Source organism: Gadus macrocephalus, chromosome 12 (genome assembly GCF_031168955.1).
Source record: "Gadus macrocephalus chromosome 12, ASM3116895v1".
NCBI classification, from domain to species: Eukaryota; Metazoa; Chordata; class Actinopteri; order Gadiformes; family Gadidae; genus Gadus; species Gadus macrocephalus.
The window spans coordinates 7437933-7447932 of NC_082393.1; the positions used below are offsets into that span (position 1 = coordinate 7437933).

Consider the following 10000-nt stretch of genomic DNA (forward strand, 5'->3'; position numbering starts at 1 on the left):
CTGCTGGAACACCTCAGCTGAGATGAATAAAGTATATCTTATCTTATCTTATCTTATCTTATCTTACGGTGAAAGTTTTCATAATAAATGTACAAATATTTATTACAGTGAAATAACCTTTTACGAGACATATTTTAACTAATCCTCAAACTGTTTTACATGTTTTTCCTCTTTGTATTTTATTAGCTATTATATCCATACTTTTTGCTTGGCCAAAATAACGTTTTTTAATAAACCTTAAATGTGTCCAGCAATACTTTGCCAGACTCCACCAGTGCCCTTGATTGTGGAGTTAAAGCCGCTAATCTACAAATTGAGAGTTGGGGGGACGTCACGTGGTGTGGGTCGTCCGGCTGCGTAAACCCTCGGAGACGGGAACGCACGTGGATGACGCTGAAGGGCCAGCCCTCCTCGAGGTCCCCTTTTGTTGAGCCGTCAACATAAGCACCTTTTCACATCCCGAGGCGCTCACAGAAAATCTCTATCCTCTTGCGCGAGGACCGAAATACACACAACTCATCCCCAGCGCCAACACAACACACACACACACCACCATCACCATGTCGAGGTCCTTCTACGTCGACTCTTTGATCATCAAGGATACCGTGCGCCCCGCACCGGTGGAGCATCCGGTGCGAGACTTCCTCATCCCCGTCAGCATGCATTCCACGAGCATGCTGGGTGTCAGCGCGCCCGTCTGCCCGTCTAGGAAGAGTGGGACCTTCTGCGTGTGTCCCATGTGCGTCACGTCCCACATCCACTCATCACGCAGCAGCATCCCCGGTCTTAAAAGTCAGTTTCCCGGCGCGGAGGCACAGTACTGCCACAGGATTGGCCACCATCCGTCCTCCGCTCTTACGCACCCGGGACAGACACCTGTCTGCACTCCCACCTACAGCGTCACAGATCCCCGGAGGTACCACTGCCTCTCCATAGGTAAGAAGTTTTTCCAAAGTTGACCGTAATTCCAAACTTTAAAAAAAACGAATTGCCTTGTTTAGATTCGTTTTTTACATTTTGAAAGTGAATCAAACTTTGGGGATGTTTTACGCAAAATTACGCACAACATAATTTAGTGTCCGTTTTATAGTGTAATGTTTACAATGTTTCCATCGTGAAGGCAAACCCTTAATGTTTAAATGTTTCTGTCCACAGCCGCGTCCGAGAGCAGCCACATCCAGAACGGCAAGAGGATGCGCACGGCGTTCACGAGCACGCAGCTTCTGGAGCTGGAGCGCGAGTTTTCTACCAACATGTATCTCTCGAGACTGCGCAGAATCGAGATCGCCACCTATTTGAGCTTGTCGGAGAAGCAGGTGAAGATCTGGTTCCAGAACCGCAGGGTGAAGCACAAGAAGGAAGGCAAGGGCACCCAGAGGGGTGTCCACGGGGGCTGCAAGTGCGCCAGCAGCACCACCCACACAGACTACCCGAGGTCGGAGGACGAGGGGTCCCTGTCCCCGGCCTCCACCTCGGAGGAGAAGGAGGAGGTGTCCCCGATCTGATAGCCGGGATAGATTCAATCTTGGCAGCACTTAGTGACTATTCCCCCCGTGTATCCTCCTTGGAGCGTTATAAAGAAAAAAAAACTCTGCGTCCACCCCATCTCCGCGCCTCATGAACTTGCTGCGTTAAGTAAAATAAAGAGTACAACTATTTGTAGTTGTACGAGTTGTGTACACGTTTCCCGTGGCCCTACTGTACACCAGTGCACTGTTTATCCGTTTGAAATGTATCACGTGTGTATATTAAATACCCAAGATGAAGTACCTGCCTGCCTGCCTGCCCACCTGCCGTGTTTTAAACCTTGACTGGAGACACACCTGAGCTGTATCGCGAGATCTGCCCGAGCATCCCACTGGCAAATGTGAGATAATAACGGAATCCCACGCGCGTCATCAGTGAGGTTGTGTGGTGCAATGCAACCCGTGGTAATAGAATAGCCCTTTTGTGAATTTGTAAAATATGTATATTTATTTAAATAAAAACTTGTGTGCTCATACCTTTACATTGCGTTTTGCACTGCACGATTTTTCTATCATTTGAATGATAAATGATGCAAATATACAAAAACCGTTTTCCTTTAGAAAGTGGATATAAAACCGTTTATCTTTTTAACCATCATCACACTCTCTATCTATCGGTTATTTGTTCAACTATCAATCTATTAATCTAAACCATAGATCTTATCTAAGTATATACCATACATATAAAAAAATGTTAAGACATTTCTGTAAGCTTCGATGAAAGTGGTTTAAAAAAAGTTATTCATTATATTATTATATCATTATTATTATTTTATTATTATTGTTATTATTATCATTATTATTATTATTATTCCTTATATTCTTTTAAAGTCCAGAAGTATTTAAATATGAGCTAATCCTATGATCTTCAGGAGATATATATGCCTATGTATCCTATAATAAGTAGTCCTATAGCATTTTCCATCTCGCTTAAACGTGTCGTTTCAAAACATCAGTCGATTTATTTAACGTTCATGGTGACACCTGACATTTCATATATCTTACGTTTAGACCGACTTGATCTTTAAAGGTAGTAATAATTTGTCCGCGTATATGGGCCATTTGAATGTGAAACGAGTGTATAAAAGCTTTATGACGACTATAGTTGTAGGCCTGGGTTCTCCTGAATCCTGACCACAAAAGGCTACCCGATCGCGCCCCTGGTGCACGGCCAATAGCCCATTAATGTTCGCTTTTCAAGAGATTTTGGTTGTCCAAAGCGAGTTTAATTGCGGTTTCGGTCCCACGTTGGTTGATTATTTCTTCAGAACCACAGAACAAGGATATATAGAACTGTGCAAAGGCTTTGACATGTTAGATTGTGCTGCCTTGGGACTCGTATTTAGCCCGGGACCCCCGACGGCTCTGGGCTCACAGGGCTTTGAAGAGGCAGCCCCGGGGTTCCTCCGAGTCCCAGAGAACGATTTAGTCACTGTTTCATTAGGCCCTATTTGAACCTTTCAACTTATGGTAAATTAAGGGGGCATGGCGAGAAAAATGGAATAGACTCCAAGGAGGGATTACGTAGGAGGGGCCATTGGAAATTAGCTAACGGTTAATTTAACGCGTTTCTGTCAAAGTTTGGGATACATTCCTAATTGAGAGGGGAAGCAGGTGAAGTCTTAGTCCAGCGTGGACCTATTCATGGCGGGAATAAATGGTGCCTATTCACGTCCCGCTGGTGATCATATATTATTGGGCGAAAGCCACCTAATGAATATATATTGTAGTTCTTATTAATCGAATTAAACGTCACCACCTCGCAGGTGTGCACGTGAAAGACCAGCAGAACAATTACAAACGCTTCAACAATGGAGTTGGTGAAAGTAAAAAACAGCGCCCCCCCCCTAACCCCCTTTCCATGGACCCACTGGCAGTGACCCCGAGCCGCCGGGGCACCGAATATAGACAGAGGCTTCTTTTCTTGTCGAATCCACCCGGCCCATACCGAGAATGGGGCGAATTGAACTGTCTTATCTCCAAGATCAATATAGCCAGGGAGTCCAACCGTTCAGGTGAGGGCTTTTCGGCACGTAGCCTATATAATTCGATAGTTGCCGTGAGGGTCCGTTAATACATAGACTCCATGACCAATACACTCTCCAGATCGACATCACTCCGGAGAGGTCGGGCCATGGCTATTCCATTGAAAGTGTGGCAATTACGCATGACAAAGGACAATTAATAAGCGCGCGCCTTTCAGACTGTTGCAGCTGCTGTTTTATGGGGAGAAGCGCTCGAGTGCCAATGTGGAAAAGAGAGGGAGGGATAGGGTGAGAGAGAGAGAGAGAGAGAGAGAGAGAGAGAGAGAGAGAGAGAGAGAGAGAGAGAGAGAGAGAGAGAGAGAGAGAGAGAGAGAGAGAGAGAGAGAGAGAGAGAGAGAAAGAGAGAGAGGGTGAGAGAGAGAGAGAGAGAGAGAGAGAGAGAGAGAGAGAGAGAGAGAGAGAGAGAGAGAGAGAGAGAGAGAGAGAGAGAGAGAGAGAGCGAGAGAGAGAGAGAGAGAGAGAGAGAGAGAGAGAGAGAGAGAGAGAGAGAGAGAGAGAGAGAGAGAGAGAGAGAGAGATGGAGATGGAGAGAGGCGGAGGGGGGGAGAGAACCCCTGGTTCGGTAATGAAACTACCAGCGACATTTTCTCCTCAACTTCGACATGCCCTGACGTCTAAATCCGTCATAAATCCTTAACTCATTCTGTGCTTTATTCATGGGGGGGGGGGGTAATCTGGACACGCGCCCCTTAACCCTGTCTTTCACCCGACTCCTGGGAGGCGGTTAAACACGACATAACACGACATAACACGACATAACACTCAGATTTTATGGTCACCCTAAATTCCGCCCACTTGTTGAATTCCTGGTTGTTTAACAAACACTTGCAATGGGCATCATGATACCCGGTTCCGTACCTGGATTTGGATCATTTTTAAACGTATTTTATTTTAAAGTATTGTATCACAGACTCATTTTTTTGTAGAACAAATTTGACAATCAGTTATTGAATGGGAAATTAGCATATCTTGATCATCTCTGAATTCGTTTTTTAACATTTAGGCTAAAAGTAGACACTTGAATGCATTGGCGGTTTTCATTTTTATCGATTAGGTTATAATCATCAGGTAATCGGAAAGCATACAGAAGCAAACCTTTAATTTCGTTTAATCCTTTTCGGACAAGTCTCAGGATATGTATCCAGCTCATTGCCAGCTTGTACTGTTTGTTATTAAGACACTCTCAACCAACTGCTAGTTTGGGCTTTTTTTATTTAAGATATGATATTTGGAGACCCTTGGAATTTGTGACATCACAGCAAGTTATATGGATCTCCCCGGAGCAGCGGAGCTCTGCAGCGCTGAGGTGCGGGGGAGGCGGCGGTCGTCGGGGTTGGATTCAGCACGCCGGAGAGCTCCTCTGGAACCGTCTCTAACCTCCTCTTCGGGTCCGTTGCCACTCAGTTGTCCATTGGTCACCCCACGCACATTGACGTCAGAACTCTTCATGGCCAATCACAGACCACCCGGTGACCACATTTCTTTACAGAAAGTTCTCATTGAGTTGTCAACAGCTGAAACGATTATTCCTGTTTTGTTATTTTCGAATACTAACAAAAATATAAATAATAAATACAATAAATATTCATATTTATAATATAGATTTGTAGTTTTGGTCTTCTCAGATTGGTCGAGTCGAGACTAAATGTTCTGAATTTGAATGCCATTGTTTTGTATTGCCAAACCCTAATTCTCCTTAATGATTTGTCTCAGTACTGTCTGACTTTAAACCCTACTCACTCCTTAATGATCTGTATCTGTACTCACAGTCTAACCCCTATACCTGCTCATAAATGACCTGTCTCTGTACTCACTAACCCCTACCTGCTCCTAAATGGCCTGTCTTGTTTTAACTATCCAACCACTGTCCTGCTTCTCAATGATCTGTCTCTGTCTAACCCCTGCTCTTTAACGACCTTTCTCTGTATGTACCTTTTAACCCCTACCTGCTCCTCAAAAACCTGTTTCTATACTAACTATCTGACCCTACGCTTCTTAATGACCCGTCTCTGTGCATACTGTCTAACCCCTACCTGCTTCTTAATGACTTGTCTCTGTACATACTGTCTAGATCCTACCTGCTTCATAATGACCTGTTTTCTGTATATACTGTTTAACCCGTACCTGCTCCTCAATGACCTGTCTCTATACGACCTATCTGACCCATACATGCTCCTTAATGATATGTCCATACTATAGACATATCATTAAGAAGCAGAGATTAGACAATATAGTCTATACTGTCTAACCTCTTCCTGCTTCTTAATGACCTGTCTCTGTATGACCCCTACCTGCCCCTCAATTACCTTTCTCCATATCTGACCCATACATGCTTCTTAACGATCAGTATTTGTACCGTCTAACCCTACCTGCTCCTCAATGACCCGTCTCTGTTTCCACTGTCCTGTCCTTTGCTGCTCCTGACATTCCTGTTTCTGCAGTCAGTGTCTACCCCATATATGCTCTTTCATGATCTGTCTGTTTTCACTTTCTGAATTATACATCCATGTTCTGTAGGGTTGGTCATTTTTTGCAGTTGACGGTTAGATTTCTTTAGGCTAAGAATAGGCCTACAACATAGTTTTATCTGTTCTATGGATCTTGATTTTTTTTTTGTGGGAGTCACATTTGAAGTCAATATAAAGCCTATGCGCATTTACAGAGGAATAGCCATGTTCTATTGTGCTATATTGCGCCCCCTGGTGGCCGAAGAGGGTCATACTTTAGGTCCACTATGGACGTTGCAGTGTCCTCCTCTAACGTTGTGCAATATATTTAACGCAACACACCCGAGCATTGAAGTGTCACTTGATACAAAGAGAGGATATAAAGTGTATGCCTCACGTTTAATCCCTTTTAATTAAGCGGAAGCGCCCATCTTTTGTTTCTTTGTTCTCGCGAGGCTTCTTCCCTTTATAATTATTGCTATTGCCTGTTTTATGACTCTTCAACACGTCAATACATGTCTTGACTTCCATCGAATATAGCGCCAAGGCGTGGATATAGTTACCATTTCGCGTGTCCTTACATTAGTGGCTGAAGAGCACCACACAAAAAGAGAAACCCTGAAAAAGCCTGCAGGCTGACGGTTGGGCTTAACGGCTAAAGTTAGAGGTCCTTTGTTTGGAGAACAAGGGACGCTGTTCTTTTCGCGCTTGCTCCGAGGAAACATGTGGAAGTGATTGTGACTATCGGCTGGAGCGCTGTTTCTCGGGCTGCCAAGCGCTGAGCCTCCGGGGGAAACCACGCTCGGATACCCCGCTTCACTGCCCCGAGATAGGTGACTCCTAATGAGCCATTATTCTGCCCACCCCTCGGTCCGACAGGTCAACCCCAGGCTACGAGATCTGGGGACTTATTGAATAGTAGACGGTCTATGTGGATAAACAGCTGACACACCTGCACCAACACGTAAGGGACCGTGCACACACGTACACGTACACGTACACGTACATGTACACGTACACGTACACACACACACGCACACGCACACGCACACACACAGGCACACACACACACACACGCGCGCGCACGCACACGCACATACACCCTCTCTCTCTGTTCAGAGAGAGAGCATCACCAGTAGATATAAGATGGTGTTGGAGCGCCCTCTATGAGTTATCTTTGTGGTTTTAAAAAAACACGCTTTTCACATCATGTGGCCTGCAGGCAAAAAACGAATACTTAGGTATGCATATTTGGAGGAAACGTTAAAAGTGAATAGCGCTTTTCGGTTGGCAAGATAGATATTCATGTTAGGGATGTTTAATAAGGGCCAATCAAACTTCATCATGGGCTTAAAACTAAAGATTGTTATCCAGAAAAATTCTTAGTTGAAAAATAAAAGGAAAACATATCTGTATGGAAATAAATACAACAAATGTTAATCTAATTTCAAACGACCAACTCGAAACGCTGCTGTTACTTTTTCTGAACGAGACTCTTATTTTGAAGGGAACCTCTGCGCTTGATGGGAGGAGAGGAGGAGAGGAGGGGGGCATTTCCTGCGAGTTATTTACTTTGAGCCAGATGATTAGTTTTTTTGGGGGGGAGGAGGAGTATGGACTGTAACATTGAATCAATTACAGGTCGCTGTAGCCCAGGCGCATTCAGAAACGCGGCTGTGGAAGTGGACGGAGCGGCGCACGTATGCTCGCTCTGCCGGCGAACAAACCACTTCTCCGGACCCATACTGCACCTTGGACCGGTCCCTCCTGGAGCCTTTACGCTCCCGATGCGCATTGGATGTAATTAATCGAAAGGAATATAAAACCCTGGGATTGTAAAAGGTAATAGAATGGTTTGAATCTTGATCATCACCACTTGAGATCATTTAATGTAGTAACAAATGTAAGCTGTGTTGGCGCCCATTAATTGAGGGTGTGGGACTTGTTTTTTTTAATGTCAATTAAAAAATATATATATCCCAAAATAAAACAAACTTAACCTCATGAAATAGATAAAGTTAAATTACCACCACTTAAAATAACAAAGCGTTTTTTTCCTATCATTTGGAATCAGTTGAAAATCTGGTTGATTCCCTGCAAAAAAAGTTATTCCTCCCATGGAACTGGACCTGGGATGCCCACTCCGTTTCAGTTTCTGCAACACGTTATCGGGCGATAGGGATGATAGGAATTCTTGCTTATCGTCCACCATATGGTCTCACCTCCGGGGGCCTAGCGGGCAGACGTGGCTCCCTTGGCTGAATGAAAGTGCTTCTTTTCGGCCTCACAGCTGGAGGTGTCACCTCGCGGACTGAAGCGCTATTGTGGAGATGCCTGACACTTAATGGAAAACACATTGGAGAAAACCTATTCCTTTTTTTTCTACCCATTTTTTCTTCGCCTGCACATGGAATGCTTTAAAAAGGAATATCAGCATCGCAATGATTCTTCGAGGCTGCGGAACAGAAAGTGGCAAAAGGAAAGAAACTTTTGCATATGGGCAAACTGCTTTCTTCCAGAGTCACAACTTTTGAAGCACTATGCCGATGGATACAGGAGAAACGGCACGCGTATAGCGTAACTATATATTTAGTTTCTTCATTCTGCTGTTATAATTGACTTATTTTGTAATCGTCCAGAGGCGCTTCAAAAAAAAGTCAAGAGTCAAAGGTTTTAATGAGTGAGGGCTCATTAGGGATCCGCTCCCCCGCTGTGTGGGAAAGACATGGCTCAGAAGAGAAGATTGATGATCATCTATAATCAATTAATCGATTCAGTACACACATGTGTGTGCCTGCTATTAAGCAATTGAACATCGTATTTTGTGCAAAATCAGAACAGGAGAGAGTATAGAGTAAACAGTGGGGCCACATTCCTTCAGTCTAGCGCACGAGCCTTAGACGATTAGAGCGACATGGAGACTGGGAATGACTTTTCGCTGAAATCTCATTTCGAAATGATGTGCTTACAAAGAGTTGTGTTGACACCCTGGCCAAAGACGTTCTGCATTGTCTGGAGATTCTCAAGCGAATAATACTTTGTTGTGTAAGAGCGCGAGTGTGTTTGTGCGCGCGCGCTCGCGCGTGGAGGGCGTCCACTAATTATACTCTTGCTAAACCCAGGTTGGCACGGTAATTAGCCTGTCCTGTCTCGGATGAACTGAAGCCACAAAACACTTTGTCAAGGCAAACGGTTTATGGAATTATTTTGAAAAAGGGCCATTGTTCTATGGATTTCCCATAAAATCCATATTGGACAAAGCGCACAAGAGACATTGCGTTATGATTTCAAAGGTGAAAGGAAAATAAAAGAAATGAAAACAGAGGTGCGGAGAGACTGTTTCAACTTCAGGGTTATGGTTATTAAGCTAGAGTTGAAGAGGCAGTTGGGGAAGTTTGGATGAACTCTTACAGCAGTGTGCTACCCAGTTATCCAGTGTGCTGGTTGGGTTGCTCTTATTCATTTGTTCCCGGACAGATAACAGATAAATGAGCGTCCCTGGGCAACATCTATGGTCAAACGGACCATGATGGAACCAGTTCGATGTGTTTGTTGTTGTTTTTGAGAAATTCCATTTAAATTGAAAACGAGATACACTTTATATATTGGCCCTTGCTTTTCTGCGCGAATGCAATCCCCTTATATTAGACCATATCCTAAAGAAATGACGTAGCCTATTAGGTAGGCTACTATAAATAGCATTTATAGTAAAGATATTTGTTTTTATAGTAGATCCACTATCGATCGAGGTAGTTAATGTTGAAACCGTTTTTTGTTGAAGCAATTTAGTTGGCCTATTCTTGTTTGAAATTTACAGAAAAGGACTGTAAAAAAAAATATGCGGAGACGAAACCGTCTCGACGCAGTCATAAAGCGGACTATGTCGCCACCTAGCGGCCAACGTTTGAGGGGCATACCCAACCTAACTGGAACTTGGCACCATTCGAAAAAAAATAAAAATAAAGTTCACTCCATCTGCCTA

At 44.0% G+C, this 10000-nt stretch overlaps 2 protein-coding genes across 2 annotated transcripts in view; both read left to right on the forward strand.

Moving 5' to 3' along the window:
* Positions 1–436: 436 nt before the first annotated feature.
* On the forward strand, positions 437–2008 carry gsx2 (GS homeobox 2). Its single transcript, XM_060066755.1, has 2 exons — positions 437–936; positions 1156–2008. Exons 1-2 carry the CDS (start codon positions 561–563, stop codon positions 1503–1505), a joined length of 726 nt encoding a protein of 241 aa, XP_059922738.1. The 5' UTR covers positions 437–560; the 3' UTR covers positions 1506–2008.
* Positions 2009–7607: 5599 nt separating this feature from the next.
* The window catches only part of pdgfra (platelet-derived growth factor receptor, alpha polypeptide), a 27053-nt gene continuing 24660 nt past the window's right edge, over positions 7608–10000 (forward strand). The window contains 1 exon segment of the mRNA XM_060068079.1: positions 7608–7860. The gene's annotated coding sequence lies outside the window, so the exon portion shown is untranslated.